Genomic DNA, 24,122 nt, shown 5'->3' with positions numbered 1-24,122 from the left:
GAGCCCATGTTTTCCTTTGAAAATGTGTCCCTCACCACTCTCGATTTATGTGGTTTAGGTGGGGAAGATGCCATGCCTAGCTCCAGAGAGGGCCAAGCAGTGCCTGCACCGGGACACACTGATTGGTTCAGGAATGGAGAGCTAGCCAGTGAGACTCGGTGGGGGTGATGCAGGCACTCACCCAGGGAAATTGGGAGAGGACTGATATAAGCCTGGCGCCATGTGCCACCATCTTGGCACTATGAGGAGGGAAATCTGCTTGAATTTAACCAACAGAGAAAAGCAGAACCAACAGCCAGGAGAGGGATTCCTGGGTCCGTGTTTAACTTGTGGATCTAGCTCTTCCTGAAGCTGGCCATTGGGATGGTATTTTTCAATTATGTAGGCCTATAAGTGCTCTTTTCTCCTAAGCCGGTTGGAATTGGTTTCCCATGTGGGATGACAGAAAGAAAGCCGACGTGGAGTGAAAGTGCACGGGTGGAGGTACCGATATGGAAACTGAGGTTGGGCTTTTTTCCCTGAAGTCATCATTCTGATTTTGCAGCGGGAACTGGGCTAGGAAAGCATGGTCCCTGTTAATGGGGACAACTGGAGCAAGCAGAGTTTGTGCGTTTCCGTTCTTCACCATTCCCAAGAAGGTGAGGCCGGAGACGAAAGGCAGATGGCAGGGGAGGGTTGTGGGGTGGGATGGACAGGTGGCCGTGGAAGTGTGGAAGAAGAACGAGGATACGTCCCTAAGACTGGGAAGGGACGGGGCTTCCTCCTGAGAAGGGAAGGAAGCTCAGCACTAAGGGCTGCTCAGCTCAGCACTGCTGCTGTTGAAGGTACCGGTTCCCAGGCTGGGCTCCCAAGCAGTGGAGCTGCCAGCCCTGGAGCTTGGAGTCGGAGCACAGAGCAGGCCGAGCAACCAGAGGGCCTTCTGCAAATCCAACCCTACATGCTCCCCAAGACGAGAAAGCTGGCAGCAGCTCTAACTCTGGCAGGAGGGCCACTGCACATTGCTTTTGATTTGCTTTTGATTATGTGGGATTGTGGCGTCTTAAAAAGCCCCGTGTAGGCGGGCATGGTGTGTATACCTGTAGCCCCAGCACCAGCCATTCACTTCCTCTTGCCGTCTTGGGGTCCAGCTTTTCGCTGCAGCCTCACACACCCTGCAAACGAGGGCCAGCCTACTGTGTGCTCACCTCCCTGAAGTCCCCATTCGGGAGAGACAGCCGCTCCCCGTCAAGCCTCTGCCTCTTCCCACCGAAACTGAGCTCATGTTTCGGCAACCTTGGAGCCTGCAACTGCCCGTCAGGCTAACAGGTGACAGGTGTGGGGCTTGGCCAAGGGAAGAGGTCACCAGAGTGAATCCTGTGGTACACCGGGCCCAAGGCTGGTACACCTAGACCAGTCGCCCTGGCGCATGCAGCTGTAGCTCTGGGGTTCCAAGGCGCACCAAGGGGTGTGCAAAGGTGAGCGCTGATTGCCATATTTCCTGTGGACAGTGCCACCTGAAAGAAGTCCGTTGTTAGTGAACAGCAAACTAATATTTTCTGAGAGTATCAAAGTCCAGATAGAGAACACAATGGCAGGACACTGGGTGTTAAGAAACAGCCTCACCGACTACATTTCTGTAACTCTGTCATTCCGAAGGCTCATGCTGGACGTGCTGCCAAATCCTAGCTGCTTTATCAATACCCCTCCTCTCTCTCAGAATCAAAGTATTAGTTGCCTTTGTCTTTTTGCGGCACTGGGGATTGAATCCAGGGCCTTCACTCTGAGCCACATCCCCAGTCCTTTATTTTTTTATTTTGACATAGGGTCTCAGTTGCTAACCTGTTCAGGCTTCGTTCAGACTTGTGGTCTACCTGCCTCAGCCTCCTGGAGTGCTAAGCAGTTTATACTTAGACTGTTTTTTACTTGTCCGTTTATACTCTCATCCTACCCAAAGCCAGCCCCGTGCACTCTCACACGATGTGCTTCCTGCGCGGTCTGCTCTCCCCAGAAGAGAGGTGCATATGTGCTGCGTCATTTTTTGGCTCCAACTTTCTGCGAGTCTCCACAGCTCACACTGGACCGGGTAAGTCTGGTGTCCCATGGACGTGAGCAGTTCAGGCCACTTCCACAAGGCGGGGACGCCCCTGCATGGAACAACCAGGACCCCTAGCAAGTCTTTGCAGCCTTACTCTAAAAATTATTAATGCCAGTTTTAAAAGCATACAGAAATATATTAACACAGCATTAAATAGGAGAATAATACCGTTTTCCCCAGACGCTCTGATTTTAATAACATTGCTGCTTTTATAAAATTTAAATGACTGGTAAAGACTTTTAATAATGCAATGGAGCCCCTGTGAATATTTTTATTAAGTTTGCTAACTCACTGATATAAATAGGGAGCAGGAATATTGGCATATTTTATCTTTCATATTTTTTTTTTCTTTTGGAGCCGGAGATTGAACCCCAGGCCTTATCTGTGCTAAGAACATGCAGGAGCAACATCCCTAGCCCTTCCATCATTATTTAGGAAGTTCAAAGGGAAACACGGTCATAGCATTTAACCTTTTTCCCTCCACGGAACACTTGCTTTCGCTGAAAGGCCTTGGTTTTGAACTATTCTATAAACTAGATTTCATTGTGTGTGAAAGGATGCAAGTTTAAAACCCTGTGTCCTGTGGGGAAGGGCGACAGCCTGGGCTTGATTCTGGCCTTCGTTAAGAACATGCATTACCATGGGACCTCAGGATGCGCACCTGGGACTTTGCTCCAAGCTACTCCACAGGCAACAGGGCCTGGAGATGACTGCCCGGACTATGATCAGAGACAAGAACAGGGCCTCCGAGAGCCAGGAGGAACACTATAAAGGAGCCTGGTGCTCATTCACCAAAGGAGGGCCCTTATGTCCCATAAAGCTGACCTTGACTCTTCTCGGAGAGGGGACATTGGGTTAGAGAAATACTGATTGGTTGAATGATTGATCAGCTGATTGAGTCTTGCTGTGTGGCCCAGGCTGGTGTCAAACTCCTGGGCTCAACTGATCCTTTTGCCTCAGCTTCCCAAATAGCTGGAATCACAGGCACATGACACTATACTCAGCTTCATTAAAAACAAAAATTATGGATATCTATAAATGTTGTATATATTTGGGTCCTGTCTCAGCATAGCTGTGAGGGAAGAAGGCAGATCAGAGAGCCAAGTCATTCTCTAAAGGCGCCCGATGCCCACCCTACCTTGAAGCTGTGTGGCTGTGGGCAAGGTTGGTATGTGGGGCACTGGGTTTAGCGGGGGGATTCCCTGTGAAATCGTACCATTCTGTGAGCTTACTAGCTGGGTTTGGGGATCCTTGGTTCTGGAGAAGCCACCATTCTCCTGCTTGGATTGGGGATAAGGGTCTGAACTGCAAACGATAGGAGGAAGAAGCCAGGGAGAAAAATGCATAAAACACAGCCCCACTGTGTCTCCCGGAAGAGCCTGCGGGAAGCTCGGGTAAGAGGCACTGGACACGTCCCTTCGTTAACAAATACTCCTCTCCAGGTCCTTCCTGGGGCTGGCAAGTTGTATGTGGATCCATTTCATATGTACCTCAGTTCATGCTCAAAACAGTCCTGCAGCAGCTGCTGTTGGTTCTCAATCACCATCTTCTTCCTTCTCAGTAACAGAAACCTGAGAATGTGCCTAGCCAAGCTAGAAAAGTACTGTATTAGTTAGCTAGTGCTGTATAACAAGCAAACCCAAAACAGCAGCTGAAAACAAACAAAACCTGTTTATTATCTTACAATTTTATGGGCCCTCTGGCTCAGGCATCTTAAGAAGTTGCAGTCAAAGGGTCAGCCAGGAGAGGCCAAGTAAGAACCGTATTCTAAGATCATTCATGGAGCTACGGGACTGAGAGCACTGATCCTTGATAGCTGCTCAGGCATCACTTCCTTGCCACGTGGGCCTCTCTGGAAGGCAGTTCACAACATGGCAGGTCACTTTCCTCAGAGTAGGAGAAAGCACCCAAGACAAGCGCCAGCATCTTTTTGTAACCCAGTTTCAAAAGTGACTTCCCATTACTTGTGCCATATTCTATTGGTCCAAAGAAAGTTACCAGTTCCAGCCTGCAGTTAAGGGGAAGGAATTACACAAAGGACTGAAAAACAAGAGACAGAGATTATTGGGGTCCTTTTAGAGTCTGTTTACCTCAACCTCCTTTCCCAGAATCCCTTGGAGCTAGATATGACCATGTGAATAAATTCTAACCAATGAAATATAAGCATAAGTACTGCAGTGGGCTTCTGGTAAGGCCTGTTAAAAGACCAGAAAGAATGCTCTTTCTCCTTCTTGCAGTCTGGAACATAATGGCTAGAGCTTTGGCAGCCACCTTCGACCAGGAAGTGACCTTTGGAATAGAAGCTAGGGCCCGAAATCTGGCTGGATCTTTTACTAGCCTGGACTGCATGCCTCAGGAGTCTTCCACATGAGTGTTTAAACTGATGAGTTCAGTACTATTATGAACAGTTCAGCCCAACTGTATGCACAGCAGTATTATTAATCCTATTGTACAGAGACGAAAGCTGAGGTTCATGGGTACATAAAGCTTATCCAAAGTCTAAAGCAAGCAAATGCTAGGCTTCACTTTCAATTTGTTTCCTTATAAGTCATGTTTCTTTAAGTGCTCTTAGAGATCTTGTGTCAGCATTGGTGTGGGGGGACATCTGGAACTCCTGCTCTATCATTCTGACAATTCTCACCATGCAAACTGAGGCAGGAGATAGTGGTGATATGGGATAGCAGCCTGGCAAAACAGTCCTTTTACCAGGGTAGGGCAGGAAGCAAAGATCACTGGTTTTTTTCATCATGCTCTCAGCTTCTCCTGCGGGGACACTCAGCAAGGAACACTGTGGATCAGAAAATTACTGGTTTGGGAAACATTCCCAATTTCAGAGTAGGATGGGGAAGGCTGACGTGAAAGAGCAAAAATTCTGAATAACAGATGTTCTGGGGAAACACGGACTGTGTTGGAAGGTGGCAGTGTTGTCCTGGGCAGGGCATCAGTGATGTACTACTCTTAAAGGAGGGACTGGCAGGCAGAGAGCCCCAAGGCACAAGGCCACTTCTCTCCCCGCTACACCCCATCCAAGATCCTAATCAGATTCGCAGAGAGTAGCAGGGGAAGATCTGGCTGAGACAGGCATCCCCTCACCTGTGAACTCCAGTGCCAGCCACAGGACCTACTGACTTCTGCACACCTGTTCCAGGGTGAGGCCTCTTTCCTCTCCTCCCATTGTCTCGCTCTGATCCGCAACAGCATCTGCTTTTAACTAGTTAACAACCCCTGAACCTGAGGCTTCTCAGGGATCTGAAAACTTTATGAAGCTCAACTTAGTATTTCCTGGTTTTTAACTTTTTGTTGTTTTAAATTTGTATTTATTTATTTTTTGTTGTACTGAGCATGGAACCCACATCCTCAGGCCTGCCAGGTAAGTGTTCTACTACTATGCTACATTCCCAGCCTCTTTAAATTTATTTATTTATTTTGTTTTTGTTTTTTGAGACGGGGTCTCACTATGTAGTTGAGACTGACCTGGAACTCACTATGTAGCCCAGGCTGGTCTTGAACTCACGGCGATCTTCCTGCTTCAGCCTGTCAAGTGCTGAGATTACAAGTGTGAGCCACCACACCCAGCTCGCCTCTTTTTATTTTGAGGCAGGGCCTCAATAAGTTTCCCAGGATAGCATCACGCTTGTGATCCTCCTGCCTCAGCCTCACAAGTAGCTGGGATTACAGGTGTGCACCACTGCCCTTTGCTACTTTGTACAAGTTTACAGTTACTATGCGGTATGATCATAAAATATGGTGGATGTTTAGAATTTTTTTTAAATAGTAAAAGAATCATTGGTTTCAATCTCCCTCACTTTCAAACATACTTATCTCATCGTTGTTGCTCTTTTTGGTACTGGGGATCATACTCAGGACCTGTGCTTGTGAAGCAGGCAGCAGAACCACTGAGCTAAATTTCCAGACTCATTCTTGCTACTTTTTGAAGCAGTTCTGAAAGGCTTTTCATGCCTTCAGTTACATAGTTCTGGCTGCCTCGATGTCCTGAATCAATTCCAAATGTTGACCTGTCATAGTTGTTTGGACTTTGGGGGAGAGCCAGAAGTCACATGGTGTCAGATCCAGTGAATAAGTCGGACAGGACGTATCATGATGTTTTTATGAGCCTACCTTCTGTTGGATGGCACTCAGCAGCACCAGCAACATTCGCTGAAGTTTTTCTAATCACTCCTCGTAAAGACACTCATGAGAGGACTTCCAGAACTGCTTCAGGAAGTGGCAAGACAGGGTGAGTGTGTTTGAGGCAAGAGTAGTTCGTTGGATGTTAATGGCAATATGTCTTTTACTGTAGTAGTTTCTAATTTAAACATTAACCATAGATATATTTTTTGGGGGGTCCTTGTGCTTGTGAAGCAGGTACTGGAACCACTGATCTAAATCCCTGGCCCTAATCATATATTTCGATCACCCCATGTATCAGTGCCTCCAACTTTTAGTCTTGAACACGCTAGCAAACCCTCCTTTGTCCAAATATTCCCTGTATTAGTCTTGCCTTTTATGATGGCAAGTGTCAGACATAGAACTCCAACTAAGGTAAGAAAGGAGACAATGCTTTCTTTTTTTATTTTTGAGACAGGGCCTCACTACATAGTTAAGCCTAGCCTAGAACTCACTATGTAGCCCAGGCTGATCTCAACCTTCCAGCAATCCTCCTGCCTCAGCCTCTGGAGTGCTGGGATTACAAGGCTGAGCTACCATGCCTGGCAGGAGAAAATGCTTTAGAGGGGAATTAATGTCAAGGTCTCTTTTACTATCATATTTGTAAAAATTTAAACAATCACGGTATTTTCTGGTCACATCCCATAGTAACTGTAAACTAGTGCACAGAGCAGGGTGGCCAGGTGAAGTGGGGTACACCTGTCAACCCAGCTACTTGTGAGGCTGAGGCTGTTGATCCAAGTATCTGGAAAGGCTGGGTGGAGCTCGCACTGGGTACTCCTGGAGCCACATGTGGCTGCCGTCCACGTGCCCCTCAAACAGTGGCACAGCCGCAATTCAGGCCACTAGGAGTGGCTTTTCAATTTGCCACCCTCCAACGTATGTGAATGTTAACCTATTTATTTATGTTAACCTATTTAAATAGAAATTATTTTAAATTTTTAACTTATTTTAAACATATAGAGAAAAAAATCTGTATTTCAATGTACTCAAAGCTTCTTCGCTATGTTAAAATGGAGTGAACTGTTCCAATAGAACTTTTCTTCTGGCCAGTAATGCTGCCCAAATATGTGCTGCTTGGGACTCACTGCCCTCAAATTGAGTTGTCCTCCTTTTCTCCTATAGCAAATGGGCTCTTAGTGTGGACTAGACACCCCAGATCCTACACCACTTCCAGCATTTGTAATTCTCCACTGGGCAAGGGAAACTTCCCTGCAGCCTCCATCTGTCCGGAAAGATTGGCCATACTGGATCATGTGACCCCCTCCTTATAGCAAGGGAGCATTCTGATTCGTTGGCTCTGGGTCACATGTCCCCTTCTCTCAGCTAGGAGGGTGGGGTGGGGGTGGTGTGAATGGCAGGCCCTAGTTGAATCACATCACTGGAGGAGTTCAGCTCCAACAAATGGAAAACAATGATATCCAGTTCATGGCAACATGGCGCATATGGGTGAAGGGTTTCCTGTGCACCTTTGTGAAACCCACTGCCCCATCACATCCAGGCTTCAGATGTTTCTCCATGCGTGGCCACTGCTACATCTGGGTGGGGGTCCTTCGCCCCCATCTGTACCCCAGCCTGTGTGTCTTCCGGACACACTCCCCTCACTTTCCTTCCTGCTTTTCTTAGGATGGGGTCTCAGCCACCAGTTACTGAAGGTCCGGCCATTCCTTCTCCCCCCAGGATGCATCGAACTGAGTGAGCTTCCTTCCTCACGGAGCGGGGGGCCCCTCTCTGATCCTTGCCTAAGCCCTCTGAGGGCTGCCCTGCCATATTTGGAATATGGAAGAGCTGCGGGTGAGCCAGGCTGCTAATTCCAGATGACATTTGGTCTTTCCACCCAGCAGGCCGAGTGGCAGCTAAATGCAAAGTCACAGCTGGATGTGGACAGTTGCTGGCCACCCAGAGGACAGAGAGGCGGCTGGGCAGGCCCCATGTGTCTTCTGTAGGTGGACGGGCAAGTGCCCCTGGTCTGCTTGACAGCTCCTGGTTCTGGCTCAGAGACAGTGGGTATGAGCCCCCTATGATTTAATCTCTGCTAAAATTTAACATCTCTTTCTGTTTAATTCGCACAAAATAGTTAGCTTTATGAGGTCCAGCATGACATTTCAATACGTGTGTACTCCATGTAATGATCAGAGTAGGAAGCGACGGACACACCTGTCACCTCAAACATTTACCGAATGTGTTGAGAGCCTTCAAAATCCTTTCTAGTAGCCATTCTGAAATACATAGTTGTTGTCAACTACACTGACCCTGTACCCTCCTGTGACTGTGACGGGACAGTCCTTCTACCCAGAGGCTACCCTGTACCTGTCCACCATCTTCTCTTCATACTCCCTCCTGATTTTTTTTTTTTCCACAAAAGTGCTCAGTCTATAAAATAAAGTACCCTTTCTAAAGAACTCAATGACACTGATGTCTCTTCACAGCGAACCTCGGGTGGCCGGTGTCCAGGTCAGGAAGATGTGGAGGGTTATTCACTGACTACCCCGAAAACTGCCAGTTGGTCCACGATGGTCCGGCGTGGACGAGTCTCAATGGCCAGTTACAGTTGTTCTCTGGCTACTGCAGAGACCAGGGCCCTGCTAAGAAGTCCGAGTGTCTCAGAAAAGCACACAAGCTTCCTTAATATGCAGAAGTGAGGGTGTCATGTTCCAGAATCTCCCTTCCTTTCCTTCTCTCAGGGCTGTACCATATCCTTCCCCACTGGCCTGTCAACTAGGTGTTTTAAAGGAGCACTTGTCTTTGACGACCATCAGTCGAGGCCATTGTCTTCCGTCTAGCTGTACCCTACTTCTGTTCACCTGTGAGGAAGTAAAGGAGGCACACAAAAGGAGGGGCAGGGGGGCTCGACGCCGCGTATCGCTTCTGGCAGGTGCTGGGACCTCCGTTGGTGTCCACGCCCTGATCTGCAACCTTTCTTTTGTCCTCTGCCCTCACTGGCCCCATTCTGGACAGCAAAGTCATGCCTATGTTCAGGAGTTTTTTTTAAAAATGCTTTTCTGGTTTCCCTCACTCTTTTTTGGTGCCAGGGTTCAGAAGGAAGCAGAGGAGAGGGGCAGAACCTTCTGGAGCCTCAGCTGAGCCTCACTTCCCCACGGAGGACTTTTGTTTCCCGAATGAAGCTGTTTCTCGGCACATTGGTCTATTTTTGCAGTGGAGCTGGCTGCCCCATGCCAAGGTTTCTTACCGCAAATAGAACTTCTGGAAGGGCCTGCTGGTTTCCTCTGGGCTTTCAGACACCTCTTCACATTTCACTTGGCTTCCCTTCCCCGTCCCCAAAAGGAAATATTTGGAGTCTCTTCTGTTTCACTGTTGTTTCCGGCACCTTTTGAGGCTCTCTGGCCTCTCTCACCTTCTGGCCCGTGGTACACCCTCTACCACCCCAGGAAGCTGAGCCCAGGGCCCAGTCCAAATCCCCAAGTGAGACAGCAAAACAGACCAAGTACCAGAAACTCCATCAGTGTCCCTCTCCTCTGTGTCACCCCCCCAAGTGCCCCTGGCCCTATCTGACATTCAAGACAGATTTGAGAATTCATCACACTAAATGACATGGGCAAGGTGACGCACAAGTGAGACACCGAAAAGGGATGCCTGGAATCTGAATGTTCCAGAAACGGTTCCTCAGAGTTGACTGAAAACAGCTGGAGAGGAAAAGTGAAAGACCATTTCACTAGTTTGCTAGGGAATGCCAATCGGCAAAAGTCACGTGGTTGAGACTGGCTTTGAAACAGAGTCCGAAGACAGGAAATGCAGAGAGAAGCCATTTTTGGAGGCACTAGGAGCTTTGGAAGATTCTAGAACAACAAACCCAATCACCTGCAAGGCTCCCAACATGACAGAAATGACTGACTCTCTCAGGCACTGTGGCTGTTGGGAGCTGAGGCTCTGGCACACGGACGGGACTCACATTTCAGTGCCGCCATGTGAGCTGTGTAAAGAGTTGCTAAACTGCTCTAGGCTTTTTCTTCCCCTCTCCAGGGTACAAAATGGATAACAACGGGCCCAGCACATAAGAACCTCTCGGGATGAATGACAAGTGTTTGCAAGTGTAGACCCTTAACACACAGTGACATTTTCCACAGGGGCCACACTATACAACTGGAGACACGCTCGATTTCAGAAGTACAGGCTCTTACTGCGAATAAGAAATGGGAATGACATTTCCATTGGATTAGCCCCCAGCCCTTGCAGATCTGGTCACAACCAAGTGCGACACACTTCCCTGCAGCAGTGGCTCCAACGTGTGTGGCACTAGAATCCTCCAGAGGCCATGTTTGCAGACTATTGGGCCCCGGCCGTGTAGTTTCTGACTCGATAACACTGGAGCAGCCTCAAGAATGTGCACTGTGCAGGGATTTAGCTCAGTGGTGTCGCCGCCTGCCTCACAAGCGCAAGGTCTTGAGTTTGATCCCCGGCACCCCCGCAAAAAAGACTGCACTGCTGACTAGCCCGCAGGTGAGCTGATGGCACTGGAACCAGCCACACTTTGAGAATAAAGAGCTTCAAAAATGAGATCACAGACCTGTATCTGCTCTTCCTGCACGTGGAGGTCTTACTCTGGCCCTCTGCTGCTTTCTGTGCAACTGTTTGTAACATTTTTGACTGATTTTAACTGTACATGTTTGTTGGGAGCAGTGTGATACACGTATGCAATGCATACAGTAATCAAATCAGAGTAATTAGCATTTCCAGCCCTCTTTTTTTTTGTGCAGCCTGGGAAGTCTCTTCTAGTTCTTTACACACTATATAATAAACCGGTGTGAACTAGTTAGCCCGCTGTGCTGGAGAACACAAGGCCGTCCCTGTTGTAACTGAACTGATTAACTGCTCACAAGGAGGGTGTTTTGGAGACTGCAACTCAGGATTTGTAGTCCTCTGGCGGGGGCCTAAATTAGAATACAACTTGGCAATATTTATCAAGAGCCTTTAAAACGTTCCTGCTCCCTGATACTGTAATCTGCCTTTCAGAAAGCTCGCACTGAGGAACCAGTCATTCCCAGTTTCACGGCATTGAGCAGGGGAGGGAGGAAGGAGGCAATCATAGTTAGACGCCTGGGCCTGCAGTCACGCTGCTGTTGGAATTCCACCTTTGCCACTGACCTTGGCCTCGGTGCAACTTACTAAACCTGCCTGAGCTTCAGTTTTATCTTCAGATGGGAGTGACAGTATCTGTGCTTCCAAAAAAACTGCAAAGTAAAGCTTGCTTGGGGTGCAGCTCGGTGGTAGAGCACCAGCCTAGCGTGTGTCAGTCCCTGGGTTTCATCTCCAGCACTACAGAGAAAAACAAAAACACAAGTGACGTGCTTACACTAGAGGATGCGTTTTCTATTAGTACCTCTGGGGAAAAAAAACACGGTGAATAAGAAAACTTACTTTTGGAAAGCAAGGGTTACCTTCCAGAAGTAGTTTGTTGTACAATGGAAAGTGCTAGCAAGCAGGGACACATTTACAAGGAGGGAGACCCTAATGCTTCCCAGTGAAGGGGATGCTAGGATCTGGGGAAAGGCAACGGGAGAGGGTGCACTACCCGTGGGTATCTCCAGTTCCCTTCTGTGAAGGGGTGGCGGGCAGGGGAGGAGACTGGGGCCCAGCAGGGCAGAGTCCCCTGGGCCTACACCTGGGCAATCGCACAGTCCAGTTTCAACACAGGCCAGTGCTGCCTCTAACGTGTGGTTTCTCAGACTCTGTGATTAGTGGGAGCTCAGGATGGCACCGGCCGAGTCCACATGAGAGTGAGCAAATGGAAACGGAAGACAATGCAGGCTCTGAGGCTGTGTGAGGTGCACCCACTGCTCCGTCCAACCAGGACCCAGGACTTGCTGACTCACACGCACTCAGGCAGATAAAATCTCCCCACTGACAGAACGGGAGAGGCTTGTAAAGATAGCAGAAACACCTACCAGACTCTGCTGTCTCCCATTGAGCCCCAGACTCCAAAAGCAGGGCAAATGCCTCAGCCTTGAGTCACCATTATTGATAAGGTAATCTGTGAGCACTATGCAGTTTGTTGTTGTTGTTGTTTTTTGTTTTTGATACTGGGGATCAAACTCGGGACCTTGCCCTGGTGAGGCAGGTGGCAGAACCACCGAGCTAAATCCTCAGCCTGATGCTGTGCAATTTTACCCCATGCAACAAGAGAACAGTCTGTCCAGCACGAGTCCTTCCTGAGTGAAAAGAACCAACCTAAGTTCCCAGATCCTGGGTAAAGAGCCATGCGGCTACGCAAACGGGACCATGGCGCAGCTCGGTGAAGACACCCCTGCCCCCAAAGAGCCCACGAAGCAGGCATCTGAGTCTCACATCCATCTCAGTGTCACCGGCAGCCTGGCTTCAGGAGGCTGTCAGCAAGAGATTCCAGTGTCCAGCCTTGGAAGGCCCACAGGGTCCGTGAGGTGGAGACCCCTGCCCGCTCTCCCCTCCTGCAGGAAGAGGCAGTGCTTAAGGGCTGGTAACTGGTTCTCAGGCTGGTGTGAACCCTGGCAAGATCTTCCCATGAGAAGCAGCCAGGCCTGGTGTGGGGCTTGCAGGGTCCCCACCTTCCCCTGAAGGCTCTGCCCAAGTCCAAGCTTGCATGGCCAGGCAGGGTGCCACGGCTTCAAGCTCTCTGCTCTTGTCTTTCGCTGTGTTCTCTTTTTCAAAGATCAGCACGAGGATGATCCACTTCTCTTATGAAACACAGATCCCCTCAATGATAAAGGGCTTCTTTTGTTATCATTTTTTTGACAAGACTGGTCTGAGCCAAACGTGGTAGCGCACACCTGTAATTCCAGACACTCAGCAGGCCAGGCAGGAGGATGGCAAATTCGAGGCCAGCCTAAGCAACTTAGTGACCCTGTCCTAAATAACACCCAAAATGCTGGGGTGCAGCTCAGTGGTACAGCACCTCTGGGTTTGATCTTAGCATCCCCCACACGTCTGAAACGTGTCCATTTTTAAAAGGCCCTCTCGGTTAGGTTCAGTCCTGTAAAACCAGTACTTTGGGAGGCTGAGGCCAGAGGATCAAAAGTTTGAGCCCAGCATGGACAACTTGATAACTTAAGAAGACCCATCCCAAAGAGTTAAAAAAAAGGACTGGAGATGTAACAGCTCTGGGTTCAATTCTTGGTAACACAACAGACAACAAGAGGGACAGACAGACAGCCCTGTCAGCATCGAGAACATGCTCAAATTCAAGTTCACGGCATGACCAGAAAAAGAAAGAAGTAAGTGGTTAGAAAGAAGCAAGTGAGTGGTTAAGACGAACCAAACTGCTGTTAGCAGGCAGCAGATGACCTGTAGGAGTGGGTGGCTCCCGACCAGCAGAAACACGAACTGCCTTCAGGTATTTTATTTTCCCTCCTCAACAAATGCACTGATTTACTCCATGAATCACTAGGTTAAAAAAAAAAAAAAAAAAAAAAAAGATTTCAGGTAAAGGTGAAGTAATGTAAGTCTTGAGATTAAAAGAAGTTAGCCAAAAGACTGAACTATGTTTACTATTCAGTGGTTTCTCAGCTCAGGAAAGGGTGGCTTGGCCTGGCTGCAGAAGCTGCTGGGCACTTTGCCTCCTGAAGGTCACAGCGAGCACTGCAAGTCTGTCCACGTGGGAAGTGCATGCACAGAGCGACCAGGCTCCCCTTGCCGCCACCCAGAAATAACAACTCGATGAAAATGCACACTCGAAACCCACATTTATTAGGGAAACGTGTGTGTGTAAGTGTATGTGTGGAACTGGGGATTGAAGTCAAGACTTTCAAACTGGGCTGCGTTCCTGGCCATTTTAATTTATTTTGAGACACAGTCTTGCTCTGTCACTGACTTACCTCATTTGGAATCGAACTCGTAATCCCCCTGCTTCTGGCTCCCGGAGTGCTGAGATTACAGCTGTGCACCACCAACTCTGGCTACAGATTTTTTACGTAAGCACCACAGCAATTTCGTAAGAGTCTCCAAAGCCAGTGCCAAAATGACTGCACATTCTTACAAAACGAAGGAATTCTGACCCTAGACTCAGGCAATACACAAAAAGGGCAATTCACAGCAATCCCAGAGTTACACTTCTATGCTCAAACTAGGAAGCTTCTAGAGAAAATGGCTACTGTTTCGGGGTTTACTAAAACACAGAAAGGAAAAACTGATTAGACTTCATCAAAGTAAAGAAACAAACAAGCAAACTTCTACCCAGTAAGTTGCTACTAAGAAAATAAACAGGCCATAAATGGGACTAAATATTTACAAATAAGGACTGATGTCCAGAATATGTAATAAACTTCTACAGCTTAATAACGGAGAGACAGCCAGCCTGAGAATTGAGCAGCGGCTCCACAAAGAAAGGTAAATATGACCAGAGACATGAGTTAGACTGCCAGGAGGTACCGCACACTCCTTAGGGGTGGCGACAAGGAAGACTCACAACACCAGCAGGGCCAGGAAGGGAACCAGAGGGCGTACAGGTGCTGGTGACATTCTAAATTACAACAAGCACTCTGGGAAAAGATCTGACAGCAAAAAGACCCTTCTTGGTAGGTACCTACTCCTTAGTATCTAAGCCCCCAAATTAAAGATTTTTTTTGTTGTCCAAATGAAGACTTACACAAGAATAATTCACTGCAATTTTACTCATAATAGCCCCAACCTGGAAAGAGCTCAGGTTGTCTTCTAGAGAATGGATAAACAGTGGGATATGCATATTCAGAAATAAAAAGGGCTGGGCACTGTGGTACACACCTAGAACCCTAGCTGTTCCAGAGGCAGAAGCACGATCCCAAGCTTGAGGGAGGCTGGGCAACTTAATGAGAACTGGTCTTAAAAAAAAAAATTGATTTAAAAGGGCTTGGGATTTTGCTCAGTGGAAGAGCACTTGCTGTGCGTGTTCAAGCTCCTAAGTTCAGTACCACAAAAATAAAATAAAATATAAAGGAACTACTGATGCATGGATAACTTGGATGACTCTCAAAAATGTATTAAGAGGGCTGGAGATTTAGCTCAGTGACACCTTGCAAGTGCGAGGTGCTGAGTTTGATCCCGGTACCGCAAGAAAAAACGAAACAAAACAAAAACAAGAATTAAGAAAAAAAGAAAAAGGAGGCTTAACTTTGTCAACTGTTTTCTCGGGCCTGGGGATCAAACCCAGGGCCTTGCACATCTCAGGCAAGAGCTCTACCACAGAGCCACATCCCCAGCCTCAGCTTGCACCACGAGTACGGACTCTGCAGTCCTGTTTTCATGGAACTCTAGAGAATCTGCACTGAAAACACTCAGACCTATGTGTGGCTCTGGGGGTGGGGGTAGAAGCGGGATGGGGTTCAAGGGGAAGAGATGGAGAGCACTCTGCTGAGGTGGCAGCAATGGTCTGTACCCTGACTGTTGGGGTTTGTTTACTGGGAACTCAGCAAATGGTACGCTTAAGAGTTCAGTATTTCACTACAAATTTTACCCCGGCAGGCTCCCAAATATAAACAAATGCTAGACTCTGGCTAGCAGCAAGCATGAAGTATTGGGGAAGGGGAAGGCACTAAGGCTTGCGGTTTAGAAATGCATCAGAAAGGCTGACGGATGGATGGACAGAGGCGTGGCTGAACTGGTTTATCACAGAGCGAACATGGCAAGAGGGTGACTGTACACTACGGGGTGAGATCGGTGCTCACTGGGCGCTGCTTTTTATGTCTTCTCGAAGTTTTCATAATACAATGTTGAGGGGAAGACTGGAGAAATGAGCAAAGCCACAGGGTTTAATCTCCACCCTAGCCCCTAACTCCAAGACTATGAAGCAGTTCTCAGGGAAATATAGGTCCCAGTCCCATGACTGCTGCAGGTTTGGCTACAATATGCAAGAAGACCCCAAACTCAAGCCCCATGCACAAGCCCTGGGCTTAGCATCAGGAAGCCAAAGGCCCTTTTGGGTTTTATGCTCACAAGAAATGTTAAGAAAGCCTGGTATGAGCCAGATCTGGTCCAGCACATGCCTATAATACTAGTTACTCAGGAGGCTGAGGCAGGAGGATTCCAAGTTTGAGGCCAACCTGGGTAAGTCAGTGAAACCTTTTCTCAAAATATAAAAGCCTAGGGTACATGCATAGAGGAGGAAGGGGCTGATCCAGTTCAATTTTTTTGAATTATTTGATGCGGGTAGGAAAATAGAAGTTGTCATGTGTGAGGGTGCGCTGAGTACTTAATTTGAAGCCAAGTTCCAATGACTAGGGCTGCTGTCAGCTCCAGCTGACAGCACACACACAATAAAGATTTTGGGTCAAGTATAATCTTCACATTTATTGGATACTTGAGCATGCTGCACGTTACCACTGAATCCATACAACCACCCTGAGGTGGGTGAGTCTATTATGATTTTAGGAGGAGGAAGCTGAGATTCAGAGAGGCTAAGCAGTTATGTCCCAGAATACACAGCTGCAACTGTGCAGGTACAGTTCCGTGAAGCTCTGGATTGCCCTTTCTAGAAAGCACTGCCCTGCCAGCTCTGCCCTGAACCTGGGTGCCTGCAAAACTTTCGAGCAGGGAGCACGGGCTTCAGGGTACAGCGCAGACCTCCTCACCTTACCACAGGGCGAGAGGCTCCCCTCTCTCTCCTGGGCAAGACTTCAAAGCCCAAGGGACCTGTCACCTGCCACACAAGGTGTGCTTGCTTATGTGGCAACCCCATCTGGGGTCAGTTTCCCTTCTTTTTCAAATGAAATGTAACGAAGAAAAAACAGCACAAACGATAGATAATAGGAAGTACAGAGATAACATCTTTCTCAAATGGGAAGGGGAAGAAAAAGGGAATTAAAACTCCCCACAAAGAATGTAAAAATGTAAGTGTGTACTAATGAAAAAGAAAGTTCCATATCCAGGCCAAAAAAAAAAAAAAAAGTGAAAGAGAGAGAGAGGCATTGCACTCCCTGTAAGTCTGAAGGAGCCCCTCAGTCCTTCCCTGTTCGTACCTCAGGTCCTTCATCTTCCCACTGAGCTGTGCGATGGCAGCTTTGGAGGTGTGCAGGCTCCTCCTGTGTGCACACAACTCCAGGGGAGGGAGGGAGGGGCAGGAAGGGGAAGCGGGAAGATGAAGAGGCTCCTGACTGGGCAACGCAATACCCAGGGAGTGCAGTGTGAGCTCTGCAGCCCCAATCCCTCCCACCTTCCTAGTGGCCAGGAGCCAGCCGGGCTCAGCTCCAGCAGCACAAGGGTCTGAGGCACCCACTGAGGCCGGTACGGCAGTCAGAGATAAAAGGAGAAAAAAGAGCCACGAACACCAGGCTCGGTCACTTACCAGCTCTCTTCAGAGGTGTGAAATATATCTTTGTAGAGTGCAAATATGTCATTCACTTATTAGAAAGAGAAAGAAGCAGGTTCTATGAAAATTTCTTTAATTTTATCTTTTTGGAAATACATGTTCATCCTTATTTCCACAATACAAAATGTTAAATATCTAACAATGATCTTTCCAAAGCAGATCTACTGAAGGAGATCCATGACTTTTCTTTTGCTGCTGTGATCTGTTTACAGAAAGGGCTGATACATGTAGATTTTGTTATGATTTCACTCACACTCACACTCACACTCACGTATGGACACGTGCCGCTGCACCCCAAACACACACAGAAACAGAACAGAAAGGACAACCAGGCGCAGACATGGCAAGAACACAGCACTCATGGGAGAATGCAGCCACCTCTTACCCAGACACCCCCATGGAAAACAGCGCTACACAAACATGTCCAAAGGCCGAGGGTCTGACACGGGCAGATGGCTTCCTGCCTGAACGCGGGCTACTTCCGGGCGGCTGTGGTGGGAAGCACAGGGACACAGCAGCTTCTCCACTGGAAGACCGTGACCACGGCCAGGAGTGTCCCACAGCCGGAGCAGCAGAGGAGGAACGAGCACCTCTTCGTGCAGGGGAGTCCACCCCAATTCCGAGACCAGAGCACCCGTAACGCTGGCTCTTCTCGATATTCACAGCCCACTCCCCTGGCAGGTGGATTCTCAGAGCCCAACGCACGGCATGAGCAACAGAAGACTACATGGTTAATAACGTACACGTTCACGGCAGCACACAACTGTGGTGTGTGTCAAGAGATACTTTACATTAAAAAGGAAAAGAGAAACAGCCACGAAAATAAAAACTAGTCTTTCCAGGAGACACCCTTGGTTTAAGCCCCTCCCACAGCACGCTGGGTGACAGTCAGTGTGGCTTCCGAATGTGCTGGCCACCTCTCTCCCCGCGGCAGCACCAGCAGTCTGCTTGCCTCTGGCCTTGTTACCACGTGTCGGGAACTTCGAAGAGCTTGGCGGGGCTGACCGCGACGCTTCCTGGGGGAAGGAGAAAGAAGTATGAACTACAAAAGGACAGCTCTGTGGGGAGAGCTCCTTGTGCTGCTGCAGAGAGACGGCAGGGAGGGGCCGGCTGCACAGCTGCCCACAGCTGGAAAAAATCGGCACATGGGCCCTGGCTGTGAAGACCCGCAGTGCCCAGCAAATGAGTATATCACAGGCAGCGTTAGCGTAGCGCCTCCCCAGCCTGAGGTCTGCGTGCCTCTATTTACTTGTTTTACCACTTTACATGTGACTTTCAAGTACGGCTCTCCCTGCTCACACACTGCATTCTGAGCTAGCAATCATGCTGGGCGCTTAATTCATGTAACCTTCACGGCGATCACCATCCCTGCTCCAGATGCAAACAGAGACTCAGAAGCGAGGGATGGGACCAGCCTCACACAGCCAGCCAGGGGTGAGGGGGACCAGATCCTCTCAGTACCCAAGAACCCGGCTCCCTGTAGTGCAGTGGCTGCACCTGCAGCAGAACACTCTGGGGCAGCCACAGGGTAGGGAGAAGGGCTGCCAGGGTTCCAGAGGCCCCAGGATGGCAAAAGCAGCTGTAGCTCTGTCCAATTTCAGCCACACTGGTGGAGCCGTCCTTGGGAATGAAGAGGTCTTTTCAGGTACAGTCCCCCACCCCGAGTTAGAAACCGTTCATGATTTCTGCAAGAGCAGCAGCGGTGGCAACGCAGCCAGGCTTGAGTGAGCAGAACGGGCCTGAGAACGCGCACAGCAGACCTGGCCCACAGCACACTTGCTGCCAGCACTGCTGAGGACTTTAGACAGGCGGGGGCGGAAACCAGCAGAGCCTCCATCCCAGCTGCTAACAGCCAAGGGCCCAAACAGGAGAGAGAAGCCTTTGGTGACGTCTCAGAAGGGGACACCACTCAGGTCAAGGGGCCGCTGTCCACAGGACAGATGCCTAAAGACACGAGATCAGCCAACACAAGAGCTCCCACTTCCAATCCCTCACTGTGCTAAGAACCAGTCAGGCTGAGGAGACCAGAGAGGGACATACAGCCGTGTTCTGCCTGTGTCTCTTCACCATGCTGAATATGCGAGTCCTGGACCTCAACAGTGCCCACAAGACTACCTGTGAGACGTGAAGATGAGCAGAGAGATCATCCATGTGAAAAGATTCACATGAGCTGTTAGAAAAGGAATCAAGATGATTTTTTAAAAAAACACTATTCTCGGCTAGGCATGGTGGTGTACACTTGTAACCCCAGCACTTGGGAGGCTGAGGCAGGAGTATCTCTAGTTCTACATCATCCTGGGATATAGCCAAGTTTCAGGCCTGTCTGAATTATAGTGAGATCCCTTCCCGCCAAAACAGAAAAAGATAAAAGCTACAAAGCTAAATATGAAAAACTGAAGGAAAAAGCAGATAAATTGCTAAAAGCAATGGTACTGGAAAAGTTTGCAGTCTGCACCTGCCTCAGCTGAGGTGCATGTGACCATGGCTGTGAGACATCTTTCCCACAGGAAGTCTGGACTCTGTGAAGAGTTGGTTAAAAATCATGTAATAAGAAGAGGCTCTGGAGTAAGTAAAAGTGTGCTAATTTTGCTAGGTGGACGGCTCTGCTAATTCTCTGCTGAGTAAGGACTATGCGTACAGAGGGACCTAAACTGGACCCTGAGCGGAGAGGAGGGAGGGCCGCGGGCAGCCTCGAAGCCAGGTTCTGAGGGGCTATGGTCAGCTCTCCAAAACTCGTTTCCACGGTCCTGTTTAACGAGAGAGCAAAGAATCATTTAGGAGTGCCTTTTCTTCTAAACAGATACTGCAGGACACCTGCCTCCTTCTATTTGGTGGGCTTTACCCCGTATCTTACATTGCACACAAAAATCAGCACGGTCTATACCCTTAAATGTAAAACCTCACAGCTATAACAAATCTGTGAGAAAATATAGGAGAGAATCTTTGCAACCCAGATTTGGGCAAAGGTTCAGTGAATGAACGTAGGTATGTCACCAAAGGGATAATCCAAGAAAACCTTGATAAATTTGGAAAAAGCAAAATACCTGCAAAACATTCAATGGGTACAAAAGGACTTGAATTTATAAAGCGTCTCAAAACTTAATAAGAAAACAATTAATCCAATGAAAAATGGGCCAAAGATCTAAATAGACACACCGCCAAAAAAAAGAGGCATGGGTGTCAAATAATCACACGGAAATACGGTTCACACCAGCCGTCAGCAGGGAAGTACAAACCAAGGCCAGCAGGGTGCCACTGTACCCCTCTTAGGACGCATGCAGCAATACAAGTACCAGCGACTACAGCCCTCTACCCTCTATAGCAGGTGGAAATAAAGAAGAGCACCACCAAAAGCTGCGTTGGAGAATGGTGTGTAACTTCTGCACACCGTGTGACAGTTTCTAATAACGTTATGTGACCAGTTACACTACGACCCAACAATTCTAATATTGCATCCAACAGAAATGAAAACTCAACTTTATACAGAACGCTGACCACAAATGTTTAGAAGAACTCACTGGGCGTGGTGTTGCACACTTGTAATCCCAGCACTTGGGCGCGGGGGCAGGAGGGTCATTGTGAGTTGGAGGCTTGGCTGAGTTACACAATGAGTTCAAGGGCAGCCTGAGCTACCTAGAGAGACCCTGTCTCAAAAAAACCAAATCAAAACAAAAATATGTTACCAGGAATGTGATTCTCAATGGCCTCAAACTGGCAACAACTTAAATGTCTTTTGATTGGGAATGGATAAATGGTCACACTTCCTTAAAATGGAAGGCTAGTCAGTAACAAAAAGGAGTGACCCAAGGATTCATACAAAAACATTAAAGAAGTTAAATGAAGGAATCAAAGTATTCCATTTATATGACATTCTGGAAAAGGCAAAATTACAGGGATAGTAAATCAGTAGTTGCCAGGATCTAGGGATCCAGAGGGACTGAAAACAAAGGGACAGGAGAAAGTTTTCTGGGGTGACAGAAGTGCTCGGTACCCCGATCCCCGCAGTGTTGACACTCTGCACACATCTGATACCCTGAAAGGGATGGTTCCGCCCATGCCATTACCTTGATAAACTCTGAGAAACCCAGACATGATGTTTAAAATACTAGCCAGGGGTGGTGGTGGGCACTTTGAGTCTCAGCTATTTGGGAAGTTGACGCAGAAGGGTTCCTGGAACCCGAGGGGTCAGAGACCAGTCTGCGTGACACAGTGAGACCTAGCCCAAAGGCAAAGCAAGAAAGCAAGAGATCCATTATAAATTTACTATGAACTATCACGCTGATAATTCCGATTATTTGACAAGAGTTTCTAAATGTGGAGAAAACAAGCTGCCCACTATAGACACACAGGATGAGGCAGTACCCAGTAAAAAGCGGAGTAGAAACACTTGCTATCAGGAGGGTCCTTGGATTTCCCATTCTAAGGAGGCAGGGGGCTGACAGGAGAGTCCAGGAGCAGCCAGAGGAGTGAGCAGCATGCAGACGTGTACTTCGATGCCACACCGCAAGCCCAGCACCTGCCTCGTGGCCACATTTTAATACAGTCGAGAAAAGGCTTCCTGGGAGGCTGCTGGATATGTAGCTTGGTCACTCAGGTGACTGACATCCAGAACAGCTGGTCATTTCTGACCCATCACAGCACGAAGAGACTGCGGCTCTAAGAATATGGATTCTATATTTGTAAGCTGTAACCCTGAGGGTTTAGGCTTGAAAAGTTCAGCAGATTTGTCAAGACTCCAAAAACACTCACAGTACTTGGCAAACATGTAGAGGTCTAAGGTGCTGTGTTTTAAAGGACAGGTGACAAGACCCGATGACTCTATTTGCAGGGCAAGTCACTGTCTCTTCCTCCAGGCCTAAGTGAGAGCTGTGAGACCCTCCAGCTGGGCACTGTGGACGCTGTTTTAAGAAGAGTCAGCTGGGGCAGCATGAACCCACATCGGGTGGGGGCTGCGATTCCTCGGGCCCTGGAATTCCACTTTCACCTAGAAGCGGTACATTACAAACCCATCAACTGAGCCTGACCTGGGAAAACGAGCACATCTCTCGGACAGTGTGTCCCAGCGTAAGTGGCAAGCAGCAGTCATCACCCTTCCAGTCACCACTGCTCACGACACACATACAAGGAGACTCGTGCCATACATGCGCTTTTCAAAACAGGAGAGAAATAACATAATTAAGAGAAAAAATGTCTGCTGAGCACCTATCGGGAACTGAACCCACGGAGCGCCGAGCTGTATCCCCAGACCTTTCTCACTTTATTCTGGGACAAGCTCTCACACTAAGTTGCCCAGGCTGCCTCGAACCTGCAGTCCTTCTACGTCGGACTCAGGGCAGCTAGGATGACAGGCCTGTGCCACCACGTCAGGCTTGCCCAGTGACTTTATCACGTCGAAGTTCAGACTGATTTGTTTCTGATCTACAAGAGCGGTGAGAAACACCTCTGTAAAGAATCCTTGGCTTGAGAGTCTGGATAGATCTCCCTACTGCAGAGCGGCACACTACATGAGTTCTACAGCCAGAGGCCCCCACACTCACCAGCTCTAGCCTCCGACTTCGCAGGACTTAACTACGGGCTTGTTTCCTCTCTGCAGCTGGGAACATCTATGCCTCACTGTTTTAGGGAACACCCAAAATAATAAAAGCACATTGTCTGTACATGATACAAACCCAACTGCAGGGTGTGGTGGTGCATGCTGTTGTCCCAGCACTCAGGAGGCTGAGGCAGGAGGACTGCTATGAGTCTGAGGCCAGCCTGGGCTACAGAGTGAGTTCAGGCAGCCTGAACTGCAGAGACAGAAACTGTCTTAAAAAAGTCTCTATCTTCAATAAATGGTCATGTTGTTACTGTGAAGGGGACTAGCATTTAACTTTTAGTGGAACTTAGAAGTCAAAATGTCTCACTAAGCAAATGACCCTGTGTTTTGTGGCATCAGCTGAGTAGCCGCTGTCTCGGTGTTGCTGTAATGCACCATCTTCTATACATGTCCTAGCTCTTGCTATTTCCTCCTTGGGAAACAGAGAGTCCCCAGGTGGGCCCTGCCTGCCGCATCTCTCATGCCCTCATGCCCAGGGCCTGCAAAAGCGAGCTGAGTACTGGTCAAGATGCTCTCTGAGAAAAGGAGCTCAGAGCCAACCCTGGAAACACTTCCGGCTGGACCGGCTGAGCCCCACAGCACAGTTCAGGCGATGGCGGAACCAGGCCCTCTTGCGTCTAGTCTGCTTCAGACACCCACAAGAGTTCAACACACACCCTTAAAAGAGCTGGGACTCTGCACTTGCTCCCGTGAGAGGTCCCTTTGTAGGGAACCGAGTAAGCAAAACTGGTCAATTTCTCAGGTTCAGCACCGGGTATATCCTGACCCACTCCTGCACACACGAATAGGAATAAACGCTGAAAGCAAATGGGGCCGGGGGGCGCGCCATTAAGTTTCCACCTTCTGTTTGGCAAATGGTGCTCCAGAATAAAGCCAGATTCTCTCAAGTTCTCGGATTCGGTTAAAAGTTGTCAAGATTCAGTTTGCTCTCTGTCTCTCTCTCTTTCAGCAGTTCTGACAAAGAAGTACAAAATCTACATTTTTTTTTTTTTTTTTTAGCTCAAACCTTTTGGCGG

General features: G+C 48.5%; 1 protein-coding gene across 2 annotated transcripts in view; it reads right to left on the bottom strand.

Moving 5' to 3' along the window:
- Positions 1–17,593: 17,593 nt before the first annotated feature.
- Parn (poly(A)-specific ribonuclease) overlaps positions 17,594–24,122 on the bottom strand; it is a 153,888-nt gene continuing 147,359 nt past the window's right edge. Inside the window, exon 23 of one of the 2 annotated variants that reach the window (XM_010610023.3) lies at positions 17,594–18,526. In XM_010610023.3, coding sequence (XP_010608325.1) covers positions 18,474–18,526 — 53 coding nt within the window. In that variant the 3' untranslated portion in view covers positions 17,594–18,473. The remainder of the gene's footprint in view (positions 18,527–24,122) is intronic. The other variant, XM_010610022.3, reaches the window with a different exon arrangement.

This window comes from Fukomys damarensis, unplaced genomic scaffold, assembly GCF_012274545.1.
Source record: "Fukomys damarensis isolate Sample0158 unplaced genomic scaffold, DMR_v1.0_HiC HiC_scaffold_34, whole genome shotgun sequence".
Lineage (NCBI taxonomy): Eukaryota > Metazoa > Chordata > Mammalia > Rodentia > Bathyergidae > Fukomys > Fukomys damarensis.
Note: the sequence above shows the minus strand (reverse complement) of the source record. Positions and strands in the feature narration are given on the sequence as shown.